Source organism: Notothenia coriiceps, unplaced genomic scaffold (genome assembly GCF_000735185.1).
Source record: "Notothenia coriiceps isolate Sejong01 unplaced genomic scaffold, NC01 NC01_scaffold00019000, whole genome shotgun sequence".
Classification (NCBI taxonomy): Eukaryota; Metazoa; Chordata; class Actinopteri; order Perciformes; family Nototheniidae; genus Notothenia; species Notothenia coriiceps.
The window spans coordinates 2,013,900-2,038,920 of record NW_011351701.1 but is presented as its reverse complement, the minus strand read 5'-3'; the positions used below and the strand labels follow the sequence as shown (position 1 = coordinate 2,038,920).

Sequence of the window (25,021 nt, the reverse complement as noted above, 5' to 3'; positions counted from 1 at the left end):
CTTTAAAGGAGATATAGCCTATTATCACCTGAAAGTAGAATAACGTGGCATTCAATGGAAATATTATAATACAAGGATAGAACATTTTTTAGCCTATAAATGTTTACATTTTTAGGAATAGTACCTGTTTTCCGCTATTGGATAGCAGGTTATATAGGATGTCTACTGGTTAATCAAATTGTAAATGGACAGTTTTATATCAAACAGTACCTAGGCCTACATTTAACATTTCCCACGAACGCATGAGTCGACAGGGAAAACAACCCTTCACTGTTCGAATTGCTAAGAAACTGTATCACTCGGGCAGCCATGTTGGATCCACAAAGGGGTGGTGTTTGCTGCTCAGCCGTCCCGCAGGTTGAGCCGTAATGGCGTCAGTGGCGCAGCAGAGAGGCGTTGGAATGAAACGCCGAGGGAGGAGGGTGGGCTCGCGGGGACGGTTTCCGGGTTTCCCTTCCTGGGCTGGGGCAGCGGCAAGAGGCAAAAAGGCTCCTGTCGATTAACAATCATTCAAAGTTACGTTCAGGTAAGGCACTGCTCAGAGGTTTGTTTGTATTTGTGTTTGCTTTGTTGAACCGTTTTAATGAGTCGGAGCAGGAGGAGAGGAAACACAGTAGTCAGTTGGCAACATGACACCATCGCGGTAACAACTGTTGCTAAAGTTTGACATGTAACGTGAACGAAGTTTCAGTGCTGTGTTACACTCAAACTCGGTTTATCCAATTCGATTTCAAAGAGCACTATCACAGTTTATTGATTTACGGTTTTAATCTGCATACGTACACATTATAATGTCATTGTCCCAGTTGATGTTTAGTGAACTCAGCCAGTGTTTGTCAGGCTGGGTGTGGTGGACATCCTAAACACAGAGGGCCTCACACACGTTTCAAACTCAGTGACTGAAGCATTGATTCATAAACTCCTCAATTATTTGACAAAATGTGCAAGTAAGTATTTCCTCCCGCTTCAATATTTCATAACAATGACGGTAGCTCAATACATTTTTTTAAAACACTTAGTGCTTTTTGACGTAGTTTATTTCCACATTGTTACTGTTCTTACTTGACAACTCCAGAGAAACCCTCTGCAAATCAATCGGCCTAAATACTCTTAAATCAACCGCACATTCAATCTACATTCACGTGCCCTTTGAAGCATTGACTTCAACACATTTCCTGTAAATCTCTTCTTGTGTAACATTCCTGAACTCTAAAATCTCTTTCTAACATCTGATTAATCAGTGACCTTTGATTGTAAAGGGCAATATGTGCAAAACAAATGTTGTGTTTAGACAAGTTCACAATAACAGTGGGAAACAATAACTTCTCATTATGTGTCTGTCTAAGAAATGGCGGAGGGCCACTATTGAAGAGTTATCGTCCATCTTTGCTTGTGTTTATGACTCAGTGAAAACATGCATATTTCACATCCTTTTTTGCCGAGTGGTGAATGCTATGGGCTCGATGGCCGACTGTGTTAGCTGTAATCTCAGGCTGGCAGCTATCCTCTTCTCTAGAAACAACTAGCTTTTTATCCAGCTGGACACAGACCAGTTTGCTATCAGAAGGGCAACATCTCTTAGTACTGAAAGCAGTCTCAGTACTCTGATCCAGCACCTTAACTGCTCTCTGACCTTTCCCCATCCCACAACCTTATCTCACTCACACTGGCCTGCACAGGAGTACCAGGGGAGACATGTGTCTGACACTATATACTACAAGGGGATGTTTCCTCCTGTTTCACACTGTGATGTGAATGGACAAACAAAACGTGTTTCACATTGACAGACCCTAGTGGACTTGAACTATCGTCTCAGATTGCATTGTTTGAATACTGGTGTTACACAGCCGGATATTTATGTTCACTTCAAAACACCAGGAGAAGAAATGCATATTCAAAATAACTTTGAGTCCCACAAGGAGCAGATTTATTGTGCTTATCGTCAAAATTGAATAATTTGTCATTACAAACAATGATGATTTTGTTGTTTATCTGTGGAAACTAAACTTAGAAATGGTTTATAGATATAATAAGTGTCTAAAGGAATGCCTGCTTCTGGGAAACAGCAAATGAAACAAATCCAGGTATATTATTATATCAATGCAACAAATCTGTGAATCCAAAATTACTGCAGTGGTCCTGATCATTTAGTTCATTCATTTTCAACATTGTCCAATGTGTTGATATAAAACAGATATATTAAAGTGGTATCTACTTTAATAAAAACAGTATGGATAAATCTCTTGCTGGAGAGAACTTTATTCTGACTCGCAAAATTATCTTATTGACCAACTTTAATATTCTTCTACAGATTAATCCTTTTGTATTTAAGATTAACGCAGTATTTTTTCAAGAGGTGTCCTTAAAAACACAGCTATGTTTTAAATTCTTTGTTTTATGTGACGAAGAGCCCTGAAACAAAAATATATTAAAGATAATTCTTATCATTAAGAAACTGGAACTAGATAATGTTTTGGCATTTCTGCTTAAAAAAAGGACTTACTGTATACATACAAATATTTAAATGTTCGGTCATTTGAGAGTTTCTTACTTCAAAATATATATATATATATAAAAAAATGCATTTTATATAACATTAAAGGCATTTGTGTTGTAATTCAAAACATGTCGTTCAATCTAGCTTTTATTTTTTCATTTGCAATATTCTCCCATTCAAATGCCTATTTACAAAACATAATTATACCATTCCCCTGCCAGAAACGGAAATAGTGATTTAAAAAAGATATGACCTTTACCTTTGCCCACACTACATTGTTAGTTTCACAATGAATTAAGAGTTTACTTTCACCTCAACCTCATCGTTCTGAACGGCAGCCAACAGTGTGAGTAGCTTTGTGTTGGTATAACATTTTGTTTCTGTATGACCCCCACTTGTTTTGAGTTATTTCCTCTCCTGTCCCCATCATCATAAACGGTCCATCCTGTGCTTTATTCTCTGTTTGTGTTATGATCAGGCCTGCTGGTTTCCTCATGGACAAAAGAGTTTTTCCATTCCGTTTATTGTAGCTTTATCCTCTCATTGGGCTCATTTGATAAAAAATCAAATAAATCTAATATCCCAGCTTAAAAAAGAGTATCATATTATTTTTCTTGCTCACAACCATTACCTTTGACCCCCTACTTAATTGCAGCCAAGCCCCCCTGTTTATGTGTTTCTGTATGTGTCTTTACATGTGTCAACATAAATTTATTTTGCTGAGAAGCTCTCAGTTCCCCGTTTCTTTGATCAGGTGCCAGTAAATTAACATTTTTGTTGTTGTGCCACTGAGTCAACTTAATCTCCATGGTATGAAATTATTGTTTCAATGTTTCCAATAAGAGCAGAAAGGCTTTTATCCATGGAAAGTGTGTGTAAGCACCCTTGACACAGCCTGTCATGAAGGGGAATAGTTCCACCAGCACTGCGTCTCCTTCATGGCTTCACTTAAACCAATAAGTCAACTGTAAATGCATCACGTGCCAAGAACTTTGGCTGTATTAAGGTGGCATTTTTCCCTTTTGGCCCCAAACTGTTTAATCTCCCCCACGTCTGGCCCGTTGATTAGCTGTGTGTATGTGTGTGTAAGCAGCTCAGCTGCCCGGCCGATTAAATGGCCATTATTAAGAGCGTATTATTGAAATGTGCCTCCTGCCTGTCTGTCCTGTAGTGTTGTCTTTGTGATATTACAACTGCGATATTGGAAAGGTTTAATTAATCTGCCTCCCGAAATAATGCTGGTTCCCACAGAGCTTGTAGAGGAATAACACTTGGAGTGTGTATGATACACATGAATTCACCTGTGTGGGCTGATACATTAAAGTAGAGGTTCCTTAATAATGAAAGCCAATTAATCATCCACTTTGTTTTGTTTTTAGGGCTGAACTAAACGATTAAGCCAAACTATATCTTGTGGCTCTTGGGATGGTCAATTATCACTCTGCTCCAAACTCAACTTGTTATTTAGTGACACTGTGAGATGGACATTTTACTTTTTGGTTGGTTGATTGACATTTATGTTTTCTTAGATAAATGTCTACAACCTTTCAATAGTCTGCCATGACAATTGGTAAACGTGTTGATATTCCCCACAGAATGCCTTTTGGTAACCTGGGTGAAAATGGTTGTGAAAGACGGTAAACAATGAATCATACATCTTAAAGAAAATATAACTAAATCTATCGATCATACTTTTTTGGAGACCAAGCTTACATATTCTGATGTCACCAACAGTGCTTTTACCCCCCCTTAATTTTTTCAAAGGCCTTACAGCCTGTTTGTCTAACTGGATTCACCTTCAGACCTTTACAGTGCTACCCTGGCAACCCTTAACCCTATGTTATTGGTCTCTCGCCTTGCTGTCCTAACATGTGGTCGGACCTGATTCTGGTCAGGGGTGAGGCACGTGTTCTCCCTCCTCCCCAAGCTGAGCTGCCCTGTATTGGAAAGGCTTCAGGAACCAGAAGGATAAACAGCCATTGTTCTCCCTGGGGCTCGGTGAAACCACCCTGTCAGTATGAGAGATCTCTGCCCAATTTCATGTAGATACAGAGGGCCCCCCGACTACCATCTAATACATTTACCAGTGTGAGATGGTCCCCCAAATGTCCAAAACTGTGTATTTGTTGCATTCCAATGGAAAAAGGTCAATCCGGATTCCCATGCCACCTCTTTTCCTCATTACAAAACCAGAGTGCATCTCCGTTTGGCAGCGCACGGCAGCCTGCCTCTTTCTAATGCTTATCACACTCCACCTGTCAAGAGCCAGTGTGCTGGTGATAAAATGGAGCCTGTTCTTCCTGGTCACTCATTATGGAGCTAATTTATCATGTTGGCTTGTTGCTCTGTCGTCTGCTCTGGGTCATAGAGTGGGGCATGAGCATAGACGACAGTTAAATGGCAGTCTGGGAACACACTTGTTGTCCTAAGCTCTTAATCTGTCCTCCTTCCGTGAGATAGTGCTAAAGAACAGTGCAGTCGGCAGCCCCATCGTGGACTCAATGTACAGAGTTGGTATAACATAAATACTGTGACGTGGGGTTTGCTTTCGTGATAGTACTTCAAAAGTTGTAGGACAAACTGTGATTTTCTCGACATGAAAAAACGTTGAAATATATAAAACGTAATAGCCCATCTAAACAGGTTAAAATCAAGATTTTTCTCTTGCCGTTAACTACATTCATATTTCTTCCAGAAAAAAAGTTCCCTTGGTGGTCCACCGAGAGGGGAGGGACTTCAGCTCTCTTAATGGATGTCTCGAGGCATTTGGCAGCTTTATTACATCAAAACTTAACATTGCCAAATAAATGTGTCCTTGTGTACCTTGAATTGGAAAACGGTCAATAATATTTGAAAATCAAAAAGAAATGGGTGTAAAATGAACGAAGGAAGAAGAGCTAATCGTAGCTTATGTGTGTTTTGTAGAGCAACAATGGCTGGTTTCATAAAAGATTTACAACCATGTCATGACTTTATGAGTGCTTATAGTGTTTTTTCCTCTAAAGCTCTGATTAATTATACTTTAGATTAAACATCACTTCTTGATCTTGAATGAATTCTTGAGAAAGATTCTAATCAAATGCCAGGTATAAGGATTCTTTTCTGTGATCGAGTGGGAAGGTACAAGGAAATGTTTTTAAGTTTATTCATCTGATTTCCATCACTCAACCATATCTCTTTATTTCACCAGCAGGCTTGTTGATCCAGTAAACAGCAGAGATGTCTCAGTCTGGAGAGAAAGGGAAGGTGAGTATCAGCCTGAAAATTCCCCACGGTTTTAAAACTAAACTATGACTGTGATCTACAGAGTGTTCAAGAGGGGTTTCTAATAAGGCAGAGGTGATTAAGACTCATGGAACTTGTAATCTCATGCACACACTCACACAGGCATCCAGAGAGGAAATCCTGTATACATGTGTAAGTGTTTCACGGCTAGTCTTTATTGCCCGCAGGAATTTCTTAATGTGTATTTCCATCAATCTTACTCATAAACACTCACTTGCACCTTTCCTCACTTTAAAATACAATTTATAAAAATATCTGGGAGTGAGAGGAACAAGTAGTAAGACATAGAAATGACTAAACACTAATATTAAATACATATCGTGTAATTTATTCTGAGTTCTTAATATCACCAGTTCAATACTTCTGTGTTCACTGCAGTGTTGATGATTTGTTTGTCGTTTCTTCTCCACAGTTCCCCGATGCAACAGGTTATGTTGGGTTTGCTAACCTCCCTAACCAAGTGCACCGGAAATCAGTGAAAAAAGGGTTTGAATTCACCCTAATGGTTGTAGGTGAGTGATCCCTTTTTTCATTTAATGTAGACTATATGACCTCTTTAGAGAACAGAGCTTCATTTTCCATTCTCTTTGTATTTCCAGGGGAGTCTGGCTTGGGGAAATCAACACTTATAAACAGCTTGTTCCTCACTGATCTGTACCCTGAACGTTGCATCCCTGGTGCCGCAGGTAAACTCCTCACTACATATATATGCATACATATACACCAATATGCACACTGTAATATTAGAGAAATGTCTGCTGCAAAGTCTCCAGCAGCGCATAATTTCAAGAGGAATGTTGAGAATGCCCTAGTCTCAGAATACGACCCTGCCCCTCTTATGACTTGACTTAGGTTAAGACTTGTTCTGGCTTGAAAACAATTACAGAGGCCCTCCCTGGTCTTTTAGATGTCAAAACCAATAGCCGCTTTCACACCGCAGGACTTGCCGTACTTTAGTGCCGGCACTAAAGTACCACGGCACTGAATCCGCCAGGGGGCTAGTGCCAATCGCATTCAGACCGCAGTACTTTCTCTGAGGAAAGATTACGCTGACGTCACTTCGTCTTCTTCTTCTCTGGGTTTACTGGCAGGCCGCAAAACCACTTCACGGCGAGTACAAAAACGCAAAACCACTTCACGGGAGTTACAAAAAAAACGAGAGAAGAAGAACTAACGGGAGGAGGGGGTATAAAGCGCCCACCCCGCTGTGACAATGATATATATCATATATATAAATGTATATAATAGGTAGGCTCAGCAGACAGACCGTAAGTACAAAGATAAAGTGTCACATGATTATCTACTAAATAGTGAATTCAGCATCAACTTCACCAAGATGAAGTTCATATCTTCCTAAGATACGTGTTAGAATCCCTACTAGAATCCGAGCTCAAATGACTCAAACAAACAAAATGTCCAAGCAAAGAATCATGTGCACCATGAGGCTGGGTTATAAGGGTAATTTACAAATAAAATATCCAATTATAACAATGGACTTTATCTTTATGTATTTATTATATATTACCCCCTCAGGCTGATTTTGGAAAAGGACATTAACCGTTGTTTGGTGTTTTTCCCCTATTTATATAAAACAAATGACATGATACATTACTTGTGTTTATGTGTGTAAGACTTGTGTTTCTGCCCCTGCCATTGCTGCACAAGGTTGCAACATTGTAGATAAATTCAACCACCGACCATACTTGTCAACCCTCCCGATTTTCGCGGGAGACTCCCGATTTCATTGCCCTCTCCCGGTTTCCTCCCGGGGTCATATTTCTCCCGCATTTCTCCCGATTTCGGACAAAATCAGATTTACACACGACTGTTTCCACTCGGACTTTAATACAGCTACACCATTGTTTAGTTTCCATGGTAACACGTCTCTTTAGTAGCGCGCAACTCAAAGTCTGAGAGGGTGAAGCAGATATTCACAGAAAACAGAACAAGAATCGACAACTACTCTACTCTNNNNTTCCACCGCTCCGGTGTGTGGTCATAACGTGTGGTCATAACTGCTTTAAAGTACAAAAAAACTACTCGCTCAGGTGTGGATTTGGTTTTGTAGCGAGGAAAAAAATGGCTGCCTAACAAAACAAATTCAGAGTCTAACAGGGCGTGGTTTGCAATTCGCCCAGCCAATAGAAATAGAATAGAAATTGGCACTCTTTTATCACCAGGTTCGTACCACCTCTCGAGCAGGGACTGAAAATGGCCAAAAGAGTTCCCGGCACTGAGTAGTCCCGGCGGTGTGAACGCAACATTATTGGTACTAACGGAACTAAAGAACCAAAGTAAGGGAAAGTCCTGCGGTGTGAATGCGGCTTATGATTTCATTATTTAAGGTACTTTCCAGCTTCTTTAAGCCTGAGGTTGTGGCAACTCAGCGGCTTGTGTTAGCACATAGCTCAGGCAGGCATTTTGGACTTGGGCACTGAGGTGTTTTCTTTGTTATGCCCCCATCGATTATTCTTTAATTCTACTTCACAGAGAAGATCGAGAGGACGGTGCAGATTGAGGCATCAACCGTGGAGATCGAGGAGAGAGGAGTGAAGCTTCGCCTCACAGTGGTTGACACCCCTGGATACGGCGATGCCATCAACAGCCAGGACTGGTGTGTTTATGTGCCGAGGAGGAGTGATTAAGACTTGTGAAATGTTTCCTGTCCAGCCTGTTCGCTCATCCTTCCCTCCTGTTCTTAACTACTCCCGTTCTCGAGTTTCACTTCAAACTCCCTATTTACTACCTCTCCTCCCTCTGCATTCCCTGTGTGTGTGTGTGTGTGTGTGTGTGTGTGTGTGTGTGTGTGTGTGTGTGTGTGTGTGTGTGTGTGTGTGTGTGTGTGTGTGTGTGTGCGCCCGTGTGCCATTCTCCAGTGCCAGTTGCGTCAATGTAGCCTCTTTCCAAGAACCATTTCCTGTTTATTGTCCTGCACTTTTCTCAAGGCTACCCAAAAGAAAAATAGAAATAACAGAAAAAACATCCCCTTTGCACTCTTTAGTCAGAAAGTGTTTGAAAGTAGGAGAAATTCAGGGTTTTACTTTTGTAATTAAGGTCTTATATTGCGCCAATCAAATCAATTTGTGGAACAGATATCTTCCTTGATAGCCTTCAAAATGACGTGTATGATTTCCTTTTCTCTATTGTCATTCTCAGTGTTGATGTTAAAATTGTGTTTACATGGACATTTGGTGCAATTAAGGAGGTTTGCGTCTATTTTTCTACTTGTTTGTCTCTAATTGCAGCTTCAAGACCATCATCCAGTACATTGACAATCAGTTTGAGCGATACCTCCACGATGAGAGCGGGCTGAACCGAAGACACATTGTGGACAACAGGGTGCACTGCTGCTTCTACTTCATATCTCCATTTGGACACGGGTAAACAAACATACTCTCTGAGGGATGTTATACCTACCCATCTGTGGTTTAATCGGGTCTATTCTGTACATTCAGAAAGACGAGAACTTTCCTAAAACAACTACAAGGCAAAAAATCAGAACGTTGGATTATTGAAAATATAGCACTCTTGCTAACTAGTGTGGTTGCACAATAACTATATTGTAGCTAGCAGTGGCTAGCCTAAATTTCCAACATTGAGAAACAATTCTAACCGTTTTGTTCCTATAATTTTTTAAATAGGCTATTTTCTCTTAACTGCAATTTCTGACTTTAGCTTTGTTTCCCATTAATTTAACATGACATAATTCAGTGTTATCACCTCACCTCAACATAACCTCCTTCTATGTCTGCTGTCCTCTGTTTTCCACGGTGTCCTTATTGTTCTTTGTCTCCATTATGATATTTTTCTTCTTTAGTCTGAAGCCTCTGGATGTGGAGTTCATGAAAGCTATCCACAGCAAAGTAAACATTGTTCCAGTCATCGCCAAGGCTGACACACTGACACTGAGGGAGAGGGATCGCCTGAAGAGAAGGGTGAGTCTGATATGCACACACACCTGCACACAAACAATTAGGATCCAAATGGCTGTCCACTGTTTTCTAGGTGTAAGCATGTTTGCATTCAGAATTGATTCTTGGCACCAGACAAAAGCTGGAATTACTTGAATGTTTGAGACTTTTGAAGTGCGTTATGTGTTTGTTTTTTTCCCATCTGCAGTTATGTGGTTTAGTCATTAAACAGTGGATCACTGAATGATGCAGATGTACTTGAAATATCAAAATCACTTATTCATCATTTTTGGCAGCGTGCTATGTCTTTGTTCATGTGAGCAAACTCACGTCTACTTCCCTGTTTAATTACAGAGATTTATGTCTTACACTTTGTGATTCTGCAAAGTAGAGGGAGGGCCAACATAAGAGAGGAAACATTAGGAGGGACCTACATAGGAAAAGTGTGTTGTATTTAATAGAGGCAGCACATCTCATCCAGACTCAACCCATCCCAGATACTTCCTGTTGGAAGCGACCCAAGTGTCTACACACGCCTCAGCTTCCTAATGTCCAGTGGGGAAAGACACAATAGTGCAAAACAAGACACATACACCTCACTGCAACCACTACTCTTCTCAACGCACAAATTGAAAATTAGTTGGACACTAGATATGTGGTCTGGCTGAGTGTCTGCAGGCTGACTGGAGTCCAGCCCTCTGCCCTTCAGCAGGAGTCTTTGTTAGATGCTCCCACAGCCCCATTGTTTGGATCTGCTGATGCAGCATCTTGGGGAGACAGGATCTCAACCTTTCAGGACACACGTAGTGTTCTTTACTGAATTTCCTAAAGCAAGATTGATGTGCTTCATTAGTGCAATAAAATACAGGAACTCTATCTATTCTGTTTATGCGCACGTATGCAAGTTGCTCCGGCAACAAAGGGTCAATCTCTAAACTGCTTTGTCCTGAAGGGACCTGCCAGTTGAATTGTACTCTGTACAGTTGTTTTGTGATTTGAGCTTCCTCAAACCTTCTGAGTGTTCCTCTGGCACTTAAGATGAACAAAACCGTGTTTCCTGCAAACACTGACCTCCAATCTGCAGAAAACCCCCATGCTTGTTAACTCCCTACCTCAGCTGGCAGCGTGCAGTGGGTCAGCTGTCTTGATTATAGACATACCTTGATTTTGTTTATGTTATGCTTTTCAATCAAATCTCTGATTCTGTAAAAACGTGGCCAATATCAGTGAATAGTAGACTTTAAAAGTGGGGCAGCTGAAATACTGTAACATTATCTCTCTGATCTTCCTTCTTTACTTTCCATAGCACTATCTGTTTAAAAGAGTTTGTTCACATGCTACGCTAAGTGTTCCCCTAACAAACATTTCTACTGTACACTTAGGAGCTGCCCAGTTTACACACAAACACCCGCACACTACCCACATCTATTTGTTTTCTATTCTAAGCAGTGAAAAAACATGTTTATTTCCTGATATACTGTAATGCAAAATAGTTTACATTTGTTTTAACTCTGTCTGATTATAGTGAATTCCTGGACCAGCGATTATTGCCAGGAAATGAAGAGGGTTAATTGAGCTATCTGCTACACATTTAGAAACCGCACCATGTGTCCCTTAGGAGGGCATATTATCTCCTGTTGGGGCACATTTTGGGGAATTCCTGACATGTAGACTTTCATTGGCTAGTTCACAACGTCACTTAAGTCTGGCCTTTGTCATCGTTTTGATTGTCAGAGCCTTAGTGGCACAAATTACACACAGTGCTATTCATATTTTAATAATTTGAGTTCCTATAAAAAAACATGGGTTGACATCTGATTATTTAGACAATGTTAACTATTGAAAAATGTGCTCTTAGATTTCCGGCCCTTACTGATTTATCGCAGTAGTCTGATTTCTTGTGTGCATGTAATTGCAGTCATTGTAAATAGTAAGTGTCATAGTAATGCTCATTAATCTCTTTAAGTGTCTCTCGAAAGAACAAATGTATCATGCTCGAGTATTTGTTGGTTCGATCAGATTAGTTGAAGTGGCTCTTAGGTATACGTGCCTGAGTCCGCCCATACAGTCCGGTACAGTCGAGCCTTCCTTTGAGGTCAGAGCTGCATTCGCCAAGAAGCTGCCACTGAGCCGAGTGCTGGAGGATGATTGATAACCCCCAGCGTTTCTCCCACAGTATTTATTAGTGTGTTTTTTTTTTTGCATGGTACTTTCTCACCATTTTGAGCCATTTGTCTTAGTAAATTGGACCCCAACCCACCCCCCAGGTCTCTCAAGTATTGTCCAGTCTTTTTACTTTTTATGAGGGGGAAACGGCTTGTACAGAACAATATGAGTTTCCTGCAATGTGTTGAAACTGTTCCACTGACAAGACACAACTTGCTGCCCTGCGCAGCTCCGGCTCACGGGCAAAGTTAACAAACCTCCCATCATTAAGCTTTCATCCCCTTTAGTTCTGCTCGCCTCTAGCCCGGTCCTTCCTCTCCTGGCAGTGCCTCACTCACCTCTTTCTTCCTCTGCGTCTTTGTGTCCTCTTTTTTTATTTGCTCTAATGCCAATTTCCTCCGCTGGGGTGATGTGGACTCTAGCTCATAAGTTGCCCTGAGGAGGGTATATTGAGGGACTGATCCTCTCAGTCTGGGACCTTACAGTCATATCCTGTGCAGGGCTTTAGCCTCAAACTGCATCATTGGATGTTTTCTGTTTGAACCCAGAGGACCAAACACAGCTGGTTTGAACTGGAATCCTGATGAAAGCAAAAAACGCAAAAATGCCTCCTTTTGTCTGAACAGGAGAGTGCTTTTGTGTTTTCCTGCATATGATGTGATTAGTCAATTGAAAATGATTCTGTACTCTCATTTCATTCCTTTTTTGTGTCAAGATTTCTCAGTTTCAGCTTCTCAAATGTGAAGATTTGCTGCTATTGTTGACTTTTGTGTTTGTTGAGTGAACAACTTGACACAGTCAGACAGGAGGACAAAACGTTGTACTCTAGGAAATTAGGATGGAATGATAAACGGAGAATATAATAATGCAATAATGTACAGAATATGTTGTTAAAACCCTTTCTTATTAGATAAGCTGTAGGAAAGTTGTCTTGAACTTCTTTAGTAATGAGGAAAGGTTAGCAGAAGTATTTTAGCCACCAATGTTGACATCAATCTATGTGATATCTCAGAGGTCAGCAGTGTCTGGAGAACCCAGTTGTTGCTCCTCCTCCTCTTCTTGCACCAGGCTGCAGACAATAGATCAGCCTCTTTTCCTCCCTCCACTCCCCTCTCTCTTCCTCCCTTCTGTCTGCCCTGGTCACCCTTCTCCTTACCTCTCACAGCCTGTTGTCCCTCCCTGTTTATATCTGCTCTCATGTGTCCCATGCAGATCCCTCCCTCATGTGTGTCTCGTCAGCTGCTATATTTCATCCCCAGCCAAGGCTCTATCACAGTTTCCCCCTCATTGTCTGACTCTCTGTCTTCTCTCACTGCCCTCACCATACTCCTGCTGTGTGAACCAGCTCTACGCCCCCGCTGGGACACATTAATCAGTTTAGACTACTCGTACCGGCCTGTATTGTCACCAGGTTTCCTTAAAAAGCAATAACAGAAAGTGAACATTGAGTTGAGCTAGAGAAAAATAATTATGATGCACGTTAAGAAGGCGGATCAACGATATGTAATCATGTGAGTTGGATGTTTCACTCCATTTGAATGTTTTTTCTTTGAACATGTCTTGGCAGGCGCCCCGTGTATAGAGGTTGAGTGGTGATTACTTGACTGCTCCTGTGTGTGTGAAAAGGTTAGTGTTAGTCCCTTGTCAGCCTATGCCCGGGGTCTTTTCCTGCCAGTGTTTAAAACACGCGGATATATTTATTTTTCTGCCCCCCAGCAGTCATTGTGCCAGGGCATGCTCCAAGTCTCAGCAGATTTTAAAACAATAAATATGCGTTTTTCCTCATTGAGCGGGCAGCTCTGTTACACACAATCATCTGTTCTCAAGTGAAGAAAGTAAAAGCTGGCCACAGTGGGAAAACAGCAGGTTTCCTTGTTAGCAGGCCAACCTGAAAAGATGGCTTCCGGACTTTGCCGTGCTGCTAATGAGTCACTTTTTGCTCTTGAGTTGGCCGTTGAGACCCTTTTGATTACCAGACCGAGTCACTAAAGCCTGATGTGTGGTTGAAATCCTAAACTCACAGTGTCCCCTTGTAAATCTCAATAAGATACAAGATTACATGAATAGCTCAATTGTTTCTCCCCTTGATCAGAGGGAGAGGTGGGTGGTCTTAACTGTACTAATACTTAGCTGTGTGTGTGTGTGTGTGTGTGTGTGTGTGTGTGTGTGTGTGTGTGTGTGTGTGTGTGTGTGTGTGTGTGTGTGTGTGTGTGTGTGTGTGTGTGTGTGTGTGTGTGTGTGTGTGTGTGTGTGTGTGTGTGTGTGTGTGTGTGTGTGTGTGTTGTTCCCCATAACTCGTATGATGCCTGAGCGTTGCCATGGTTTTGCTTACTTCCTCTGTACTTTCCATCAGTGCCTCCAGTCTCTGGCTGTTCCAGTCTGGACCCTGAGTCTCAGACTCTGACTGAATAATATATCTGGATTGTGTTTCTCTGCATGAAGGCAAGAGAATTTAATCCTGCTAACAGGAAAGTATTGTTTTCCCGTATGCTGCTGCGTGTGTGAGTCTTTATTGTATGAGAACTTTTAGAAGGATTTGCCATGTAGATGTTTTGTAGAACATCCTCTATCTGCGGTGATCCACCGTAACATGTAAACTGTTCTCATACCCCCAACGGCAGATTATACCAGTTCACAAAGTGAGGCAACTGTTAGCTATATTTATGTGAAAGTCTGTGTGTTTGTGTCTGGGAGGCTGGTATGAGGTCTAAATCCCTCGGACCCCCTCTGATCAGGTATTGTTGGGCTCTCTCACCCCCTCAGACTCCCTGCAGGCAGGAGAGAGCCGGTTACTTGAAAGGCGTTTCCTGGCAAGGGAGAAGCATTTGTTCTGGTGTCTTAAAGTTTGCAAGTTTGGAAACTAAAGAATAGATGTAGGAATCAGCTTTTTCTTTTCATGTTGCAGACCTCTTTTACTTGTCTTTTAATCTTGTAATTGGGGTATGTAATATGTTTTGTTAACAATATTAATTACAGTGACACACAGCTCAGTGTGTAAATATTCATAGTTCTTTATAGATTCTCTTAAAAACCACGTAGAATAGAATTGGGAGGGATGAAACCCTCTTTAATGGTCACACATGCAGAGCACACAGTGACATTTGTTCTCTGCTTTTAACCCATCCTAGTACCAGGAGTCTAGTACTAGGAGCAGTGGAGCTTCGTGTGAGAAACCGTCTGAATTGTTTTTAAAAGAGTCTTATTGGAGCAACCTCGATACTTGAAGACTTTCTACCACTCTAGACTGAGATCTATGACTGGAGATGCTGGTACTTGCCACAGTGTTATTATTCTTTATCAAAAGGTGTTCTTTCCCTTTATGTGAGAAGAGTTTGTATTGCGAACAAGGAAATGGACAAAACACACACAGCATAAATGTCTCACTGGAGCGATGTTGAATACTGAGAGTGATGACATTTCTTACTTCATTGTTTAAACTCTTCAACACTCTCCTTGATTTGAACTTTTTATTACAATGAACTCTTCCTGTTGCATTTGTCGGTAACATATAATCTAAAGCCAGGCCTTTGCTCTGAAGTTCAGAGATTTCTGTGTCTATGAAATGGATTTAAAATGTGCAAAGTAATCGGTAAATGTATTAAGTGATAATTAGACGCATAGTTGGTTCAACAGGAGTCTAATAAGGAATAGAGGCACCCAGCAGAACGGATTTCACGCTCACCATGGCCAGGATTTTCCTTTAATAAACTCTCCAGTCTTGGAAAAAGAGGGCCCCTGTCCCTTAAGGGGTTTTGTCTGTATGAAACAAGGTTTAAAAGCGACTGAAAGCTGATCAGATCTACTATTTCTAATGGCAATGATGCCCCGTTTCATTTCCATGGACACTCTGCAGAAGCTGGCAGTCAGCTGTGAGGTTACATAACCGTTACGTCAACGTGCTGCTGCTCTAGTCCTGATCCTTGCTCTGGGTTGATTAGTGTCGTGATGCAGTTTCATTGTTTTGTTTCGTGTGTGTTGATGTCCTGAGAATGCTCTGTTACATGTTTCTACTTCCAAGTATTGTTCCCTGTTTAAATTTAATGGATACAATCACCATGCCAGGCCAGAGGAGGCTCAGCTCTGACGACCTCAACAGTCACACTACAACTGTATTATTGGGAGTGTGTTTTTGTGCATGTGGTTTGTTACCTGTTGCACGTCAGTGCTGCAGGTCTCACCACAATCCTCTCTTTTGTCTCTTTGCTCTTTTTCTTAAGCAATCATTTGTTTTGTGCCATTGTTGTTTCGTCCAGAATCCATGGGTCATTGATTAGAAGGTGTTTGAGTCATACATATTTTTGTGGGTTTGCTTGTGAGAATGAACAAATCTTGAAAACATTATTTCCACGACAGGTAGATGTGATGAAACGGTTTATCCCATAATGATGGGTTTGCACCCCGTTTCATTATGATTGGTGGTTTTGGTTAGACTTGCTGTGCATTTGATGAAAAACTGCTGAGCCACGTCTCTCACGACTTCACCCTGTGTAATTATATCTATGTATAGACCTGCGGGTACGCTATATTTGGGCTACACATCACCACTGCAGTATATTTAATACTGGTATTCCTGGAATTGAACAAGCTTAACTAACTTCCATAATTTCTAATCTATTTTCTAGCTGGACAACATCAGCTTCCACTCCTCTGACTTATCATAACTGCCCCAAATGACGACATAATTTCCAAAAACAATTTACATTTAGCCAAATGTGAGCCAGAAACATGAGGCGATAAATCTTATGCTTCCTTTTCTAATTAAGACTGAGGCAGAGTCTTGTGTGGCATTGTTTGTCCGCCGCCCTACAGCATTGAGGGGACCTGCACGGCCAACCATAACAGCAGAGGGAGGGGCGGGGGTGGGTGGTGTATTATAACCGGACAGGATGGTCATAAAATCAAAATGGCTCCCACTGCCAACATCTCTGTGCCAACAAAAATACACAATTCTGAGGAGTAGGTAGGTGGAACATTAGGGATTACGGCCTACATTGTGCGCAGTAAATCAACAGGAGACAACAGGGATTTGGAACAGGCTGAGATGATGCCTGAGAGGTTTGATTATAGGTGTCAGGCTGTACTAAGCACATGTTAGGAACAGAATAAGTCCAGGTAAACAGCCATTTTAAAGCTTTTGGTTTACCAAAGTCTGGAAACAGATGATGGCAGACAATAGACTGCTGTTTGTGTGATGACCATATTACAGTGTGGTTTGCATTCATTCAATGGTACATGGCCTTTGCTTTTATCCCTCTTTTATGACCTTTTTGAGTTTCTCTCTACCTTATCTACTTGTTTGTTTCATTTTTTCCTGCCATTGTGTCACGTGTGTTTATATTCCCACTGAATTCAGAGTTTCCCAAAATTCTTCGTGCTCTGCCCCACCAGAGCGATGTTTATTCAGCCTCCCTGTTCGACAGATCCGTAAATCGTGTGTGTTTGAGTGACTGAGGGAAGAAAGAGGCTCTGGTCCTGAGTCACGCTTTCTTATGACTCCTGCAAAGTCTGTTTGTTTTCAGATCTGCCCCACAACAATACCCGAGACCCCCGCACACACACTATCTCGCACACACTGCGCACAGAGCTCACTGAGAAAACAAGCGGCAGCCATAACAAGGGCTCAAACAGGACCTGCGCTCTGTAGGAAAACCTGCGCTCACTTCCCAGGCTCCTGGCTGACGGACCACTGTCCTTTTATACATTACAGAACATGAAAGTCCCCAAAAAGTCAGGAAAACACATTTGACATTTTTTGGCTCCATTACATAAGACCACATTGTGGATTTAAAAAAACCTGCTCTCGAGAAAACAAAAGAAAAATGCAGCTTTGATGTTTAGAATAATAAATACTGACATCTGTCCCAGAGGTAGCGGGGAAGAAAGCTCCTTTGTCTTAACTTGTTTCTTCACCGGTCAGCCTCTAAATAAAGGAGGGGGAGAACTTAGTTTCTGACCCTTGAACATGCAGACCTGGTATTATTTTTTGCCTGTCTAACCGTTCTGTCTCAACCCTCTTTTTCTCCATGGGGGGCTTTAATTAAATGTGTTGCTGCAACAACTGCTCCTCACTCATACCCTCCTATTAGTCTATACAGCTCTCTTACTTTCTGTTTGTGGTCTACAGTGGCAGCTGTTATTTAGTCCACATGACTCTCAGTTTACAGTGAATGCACACATATTATATATTGATTTAAATGTATTACGGACACCTGTGCCATGCTGGAATTGGCTTTAAGTAGTCTATTAATATATATGACAAAACTCTAAGTACATACACTAACACTACAAGTGCAAGAACAGGTATATTATGGATGAGTATCAGAAAAATAAATACTATATATATTTTGAGCATATACTGCAGAAGAATCAAGCATGCAAATGAAATTCAATGGTAAAAAAAAAGTGTATTGAAAGATATTTCAAATGTGATTGTTTCTTAAATGGCTCTCTAGAACCTTGGTTTCTGGACTACAAATTGAGAATAGAAGAGTGAAGCTGCCCCTCTTATAGTGTCCGCAGTGACAGGAGCACGTCATCGGGTCACGATGAAGTCACAACATGCCCACTCACCCTATGTTTCTCTTTTTTCTACCGCTCAGATCCTGGATGAGATTGCAGAGCACGGGATCAGAATCTATCAGCTACCTGATGCCGACTCTGACGAGGATGAAGAGTTTAAAGAGCAGACCAGAGTCCTGAAGGTGAGAAAGGGACACACAGCTGTTGGCTGATACACAACCACAGACACTTTTCTCTGCTAATGTATTGATGGATACCATTCTCACTTCCCTTCACTAACTCTGTCCCCTCCCCTCTGACGCCTTTTATTTTCAATATCTCTTCATCTGATTGTTTCTCTCTGGGCGCCTCAAACCTTTATCTTCTCCACCCAGGCGAGCATTCCCTTTGCTGTGATTGGCTCCAACCAGCTGATTGAGGTGAAGGGGAAGAAGATCCGCGGTCGCCTCTACCCCTGGGGAGTCGTTGAAGTGGAGAACCCCGATCACAATGACTTCCTCAAACTGCGCACCATGCTTGTGTGAGTCTCCTTGGCAATAAAACGTGTTAAGTAATACGATTTTTAGTAAGTTTTTTTTAAAACCTCGACAAAACTTCATCCTCATTAAGCGGTTTGTAAATGGCACTGAAGAAAATCGAACAGCGAAGCTCTACTGCCTCCCAGTGTATGAAGAAATGATTGCATGTTTGTGTGTTGCAGGACCCACATGCAAGACCTGCAGGAGGTCACTCAGGATCTGCATTATGAGAACTTCCGCTCAGAGAGGCTGAAGACATCGGGAAAGTGAGTAGCTGATTCATTTCATGCAAACTGCACATGAGCTGCTCTATTAGTTCAGAGTTTTAGCTCAAATGTTTGGTTTCTCTGCAGGGCTGCGGATGAGGATGAGGTGGATAAAGACCAGATCCTGCTACAGAAAGAGGCCGAGGTAAGAACACACACAGCTTCTCAGGTCACTTTGTGCTTAACAATTGTTTTGCTTGATCCAAAAACAAGTGGATGGCTGTCCGTTCACATATTGCAAACTCCTAAAACCGATCAAAGGACACATTTTTCTAAGGATTATAATACACAATCACATGAATTTATGTATGTTAAAGTGGACCTATCATGCTAAATCTGAAACATATATTGTAGGGCCATACCTATATAAAACATGTCTGTGACGTTTTTTTTTCAAAATACCAAACAGATCATGCATTTTAGCCATGCCTCATTTAGCTCTATTTGCTCTTTTCCAGCCCTGTTTTTGCAAGGGCTGATTCTGCTTTTGAGGCAGACTACAGCGCCACTTACAGGCTTGGCATATGTACTACAGCGTCTCCAGTGCTTTCGAGCGGTCTCTCATTCCCCTGATAGGTGGAGAGTTGCCCATATAGGCGGAGCACCCCTTTTCTGACGTCAGAAACATTCAAATAATAATCAGCTCCGTTGCAGCCCCGTTTTTAGAGATTTGGGTATGGAGGAAAAGAGAGAGGGTTTTGTTTTCTGACACTTGGTGAGTTCCCTGACACACCGGGGACACATATTCATGTATAAAAGAGGTACAAAAGTGCATTTTGCATGATAGGTCCCCTTTAAATAGGGAGCTGTTAGTTAGTTAGTAGTATTAAGTTATGTTTGTCACCTGAACAAATCCTTTTGAAAACTTGGTAATATTGCTGCATTCACTGGTAAATGACTGTTACTAACGGAAGGTGATCCTAGTGCCAGTATTTATTTGGCTTCAACTAGCAAATCCATCATAAAATATCCTTGTTAATTAACCATATGCCGCTGTCAGTGTACACAGGAGCATGTGAGTTTAGTATGAAGAATCATCCTTTAAAAACACAGGACCTGGTTAACTTGTGCCGTATGTAGTGAAGTGTAAATGCAGACTCACTCCGACTGTAGGAAACCTGCCTTGTCATCTTTTCCATTTCGTCATTATTATACCTTTATGTCCAGGGGTGCACATAACTGGTACGCATGCGCGGCAACAATCTGAAATGCGTACCGTCTCTCTCAAAGCGCATTTGCGTACCGACGTACTTGTGAAGCTTTTCCAGAAGGTGGTTAGATCACCGGACGACAGAGTCGGTTTCCGTGTGCACAGACAGGGCTGCTGTTAACTTCGGTCTGTACAACGGAATTGTGCCAAAACTACGCCAACCGGCCGCGGAGGGAGACNGTGTCACAAAGCTGTTAACGTCGGTCTGTACAACGGAATTGTGTCAAAACTACGCCAACCGGCCGCGGAGGGAGACTCCCCACCCCCCTTCACTGGAGAACTGCGCTAAAACAGCTGATCACAACGTTCACGCTCTGTGGTCACAAAGTACTCCACTAGCCCCCCCCCCACCGGTCGACTTTCCTGAAGTAGCCTACTCCACTAGTTGCGTTGGTGTGAATGAGGTAACAAAGGGCTTCATCAAATTACTTTGAGTGGAGCCAGAAGTTAGAGTACCAAACACTGACTCCAGGTACCTCACTGAGAAAGTGCACCCATGTTTATGTCCCTAGTTTTACTGGCTTTAATTTATTTTGCAACTCGTATGTTAGAAAGAGAAAACAGTCCTACTTACTTCCACTTCACTATCTCCCATATGTTTTGTTTACATTGTTGTGCCATGGAGCCTGCATGCCACCAGACAATAACCTGTTCCCTGATTGTTCCCTGATTGGCCTGTTTGTGTTGCTGCTGCTGCTGCTGCTCCATAGTGAGCGGGTGGGGTCCAATCAGATCTGTTAGTAAACAATGTGCCCAGGCAGGATATGCCATCACTTCCTGTCGGGATGTCCTGGCCTATTTAAATGGTGGGAATGACCTCAGTTATGTGAAGAGTCGGAAACACGCATCTACAGAGACAGTGGTCCATTTGTTGATGTGTTTTCAGGGTTTGAAGGGAGGAGAGGTTACATTAACTGATGTTACGTTGCTTCTATATAAAGGATGGAGCTATTTAATTTGGACTTATTATATAGAAAGAAGGGTCAGTGTTACGCTTTGATTTAATTAATTGAAATAAATGGTTTGTGGTATTGCATTGCATTAAATTACATTTGTTAGACGCTTTTATCCAAAGCGACTTACATACATTCAGTACTGTGGACAATCCCCACAGGAGCAATTTGGGGTGAAATGTCTTGCCCAGGGACTTGCCTGTGCATGTAAGCTGTCAAATGTGTCTCCCTGTGTGAATTTGAATTGGAATCATATAAAAAAAAAAAAAATACCAAGTTTCCCAGTTTTTAATATTTTAGTAGTTTTGTTAAAAATAGAAAGAAAACCCACTAATTATTAAGAAATTAAAAGAGCCTTTAATCAAGCTTGACCCTTTTTTACTTTTAATACATATTACATGAGTAATCTTATATTATTTACATTAAAGCTGTATTTTATATGTAGTTTATATAAATAAACCTCTGAAGATGATTAGGCGGTTCTGTTCTCTACCACAAGATGGCGCTATACATCAGTGAGGGTTTTTATTTAACACCGTGCATCATGATCGTTTTAAAAGCTTTACATCCTTGTAACCCGAGTTACAGAGTTCTATTTAGAACAATCACTTATTGCCAATTGTTTTTATTTATTTGCTTTTACTCTAACTCGGGATTGGACATTTGTTTTCCAACGATTATTTATTTATTGTTTGACATTGATTTTATGCTTCATTCATTTTTAAACACGTATTAATTTCCTATCACGTCCGCTTTCTGAAACAAATATAGATTTGCCTCTTGATTTAATTTAGATTTCAGGTTACCCTGTATTTTGAAAATCTCAACTATAACACTTTGTCCATGTGATATTTTTCCTTTTGTCTTTAATTGCCAAGTGTTCTTGTGTCGTTGTTTTTGCACCAATCAGTCAGCATATGTTTCTATGTGTGTCTCTCTATAGATTGCACTTCCTTTGTTAGTTTGTTCAGTTATTGTGGTTTGCCTTCAGACGTGGCTGGAAGACATGTACTAAAACTCAGAATCATACTGGTCCTTTCAAAACACAGACATCTGACTGGTTAAATCTTGAAGGGCAAATTCATATTCACCCTAACTGTTGAAATTGTAAACCACTTTAATTAACTATTCTACTACTTTGTCATGAGGAGTTGAGATTTTCTTTTTCAGTTTTACTTTAAAGACACACACAAGGTCTGAAATGATCATCCACTCGTAGTTATAAAGTAAAACTGCAAGATTTAATCAGCAGACTTCTGTGTTTTAGCTTTCTTTGTTTAAATATGTTTTGAGAGAATCAATAAATGAAGTAAAGGAACAACATTTAAGTCTATTGATGTGAAAATGATAATGGGTTCCTGAAAATAAAAACTACATTTTTGTGTTTCTTATCTTTCTGTAGCTGAGACGCATGCAGCAGATGATCGCTCAGATGCAGGCACAGATGAAGATGAAATCAGACGAGTGAAAGAGTTGCAGCAGAAGGGACACACACTGATCCCAACCCACCCACACAATTATATATGTATACACACACACACACACACACACACACACACACACACACACACACACACACACACACACACACACACACACACCTCTAAATCCATCCCTGCCTGCTGTCGCGCTGCAGATCCACAGAGAGAGCAAATATCTAGGATCACATCATTTTTGTAAGCACACCTCTTTCCCTTCTCATGCTCTTCTTCTTGTTCCCTCCAAACCTCCGTCATTATAATGAATACATCCACTATTTAGTCTTTGATTCTATGAATAACTCCACAGAGCCGTGAGTGACAATGGTACTAAGAGTTTTTGCCAACACACTGTCATGTTTACAAAAGTATATATGTATGAATTATGCATTTCGCTCAAGTCCAAGCTTCAGATGGCATAATTTTCCATTTTGTTATCAGGGTAAGACTGTTTTGAACGTATTTAACTAACCATTTAGTAAAGCTGTTTGCAACTCATATTCATTTTTAGAGTGATCCTACGAGTGAATCAGTAGCCTCTCGATAGGTTCAGTGCCTTGATTGCGTCTGATAATGCAATAACTATAAATATTACTACATTTTCAGATAAGTGTGTTTATAAATGAGGTTTTCTGTCTATGCAGAGAACGAGAAATGCTTTCTTCTTAATTGTTTTCAACTTTTGTAGCCAACGTTACACACCTACTTCTAAAGTTGACTTTGCTTTAGGCTGGAAATCTACTATATGCAAGTAACCAAACTAATTGAGTTAGAATAAGAAACAACACGGCTTTAGGATCATGTTATAGCTGAAGTAAAATGCCATGTTGTTAATATTTTTGTATTTATTATCAAGAGATGCAGGATCTTTAAAGTCAGTGCCAAACTACAGACTGTTCTTACATTATTCACTCCGGTAACTTAATGTGTGCATATTTGCTTCAGTGATGTCATTTAATGTGTGAACATATTATTTGTACGCTACATGTGCAGCCTTCCATCACTCTGTATTTTGGCTGTCCAATTTGAAATCAAGTACTTAATATCAACATACTTAAAATGTACCTCTTATATGTGTAAACATCTTTTGTTTAGCAGCGCCGTCTAACTGTGCTTTTATTGATCTGATGTTGGCATTATTGTTTTTTCCAGTCTATTGCTCTTATATGCAAATCTGTCTATTGAACTTATTTTAAACACACATACCTGCTATATCTTAACTATATCTCAGTATAGACTTGTTTTTAAGACGTAAACATGTTTTTGTATTTCTCTCTTGAATACATTTGTTAAGAGAATAAAAAGTTGACAGTTGTGAAATCTGGAGTAACTTGTGAATTATGTTTTTATTTAAAGGTTTGGTATTTTATTGTTAATAGTGTTTTGTTAAAAGTAAAAATTGACTTGATCAGTGATTCGAACTGACTCATGGGCACAGTGGCTCATGAGTTTATTTCTGGTGTTTTTGACTTGAGATTTCACAAGGTGGTAAAATAAGTATTTAGCATTAAATTGTTGGCATGTTGTCATTGATTTTTGTTCAGTCTTCTTAAGAAAGTCTGGGAGTTACCAAAATATGTTCAACATAAGTCTACATTAAAAGGCTATGTAGTGATTGTGTTGAGGCAAAAGCATTCGTCACTCGCCAGGGTGTATTAACGTAAATAGTAATGCTTCATTAGACTTTAACTAACTACTGCTTTTATTATTGATTAATGTGTTGATTATATTCCCTATGACTTGTCTATACATTTTAGAAAATAGCGAAGTCCAAAGTGTCCAAGGTAATGTCTTTAATGTCTTGTACTGTGAGTCCAAAAGCCGAACATATTCAGCTTAATAAGCATAACAAAGCATAAAACAGCATGAAAAACGAATTGTATTAAATCATTTGAAAATAGTTTGACTTATCCTTGCAGCACTTCCCTTCAATATAAACAATTGCTAAGGGAAGTTAAGTGTTGAATCTATAGTTTTATCTGACAGGATTATTTCATTGTGTATCCAATGATAGTGGAAACACCTTTTGGCCAATGATTTGTCAGAATTTTCACTTATAATTTCTTGGAAAACATGTCATTGATAATCATATTCACATTTTTGGACGGATTGTTGAATTTGTTTATATGATAATTGAACACTGTACAAAATCTGTCTTACTGGACACCGGAAAGAAGTTATGTCAGCGAGGTTGGTTTGGACACATCTATGGAATTAC

General features: G+C 40.6%; 1 protein-coding gene across 2 annotated transcripts; it reads left to right on the top strand.

The window, feature by feature from the left end:
* Positions 1-419: 419 nt before the first annotated feature.
* Positions 420-24,127, top strand: zgc:63587 (septin-2). Of its 2 annotated transcripts, none has more exons than XM_010778315.1 (12): positions 420-526; positions 5,691-5,743; positions 6,195-6,294; positions 6,382-6,468; positions 8,273-8,396; positions 9,028-9,162; positions 9,600-9,717; positions 18,459-18,560; positions 18,753-18,898; positions 19,079-19,162; positions 19,250-19,307; positions 22,728-24,127. In XM_010778315.1, the coding sequence occupies exons 2-12, from the start codon at positions 5,717-5,719 to the stop codon at positions 22,791-22,793; spliced, it is 1,047 nt and encodes a 348-aa protein (XP_010776617.1). In that variant the 5' UTR covers positions 420-526; positions 5,691-5,716; the 3' UTR covers positions 22,794-24,127. The 2 variants fall into 2 exon arrangements, with proteins under 2 accessions (XP_010776617.1, XP_010776618.1); XM_010778316.1 differs by having other exon boundaries at positions 423-526; positions 5,688-5,743.
* Positions 24,128-25,021: the final 894 nt, after the last annotated feature.

Coding starts and splice junctions, on each gene's coding strand:
- zgc:63587 (XM_010778315.1), top strand. CDS start 5,717: ATGTCTCAGTCTGGAGAGAAAGGGAAG. Junction 9,163..9,599: donor ATATCTCCATTTGGACACGG/GTAAACAAACAT, acceptor TTTCTTCTTTAG/TCTGAAGCCTCTGGATGTGG. Junction 9,718..18,458: donor GGGATCGCCTGAAGAGAAGG/GTGAGTCTGATA, acceptor TCTACCGCTCAG/ATCCTGGATGAGATTGCAGA.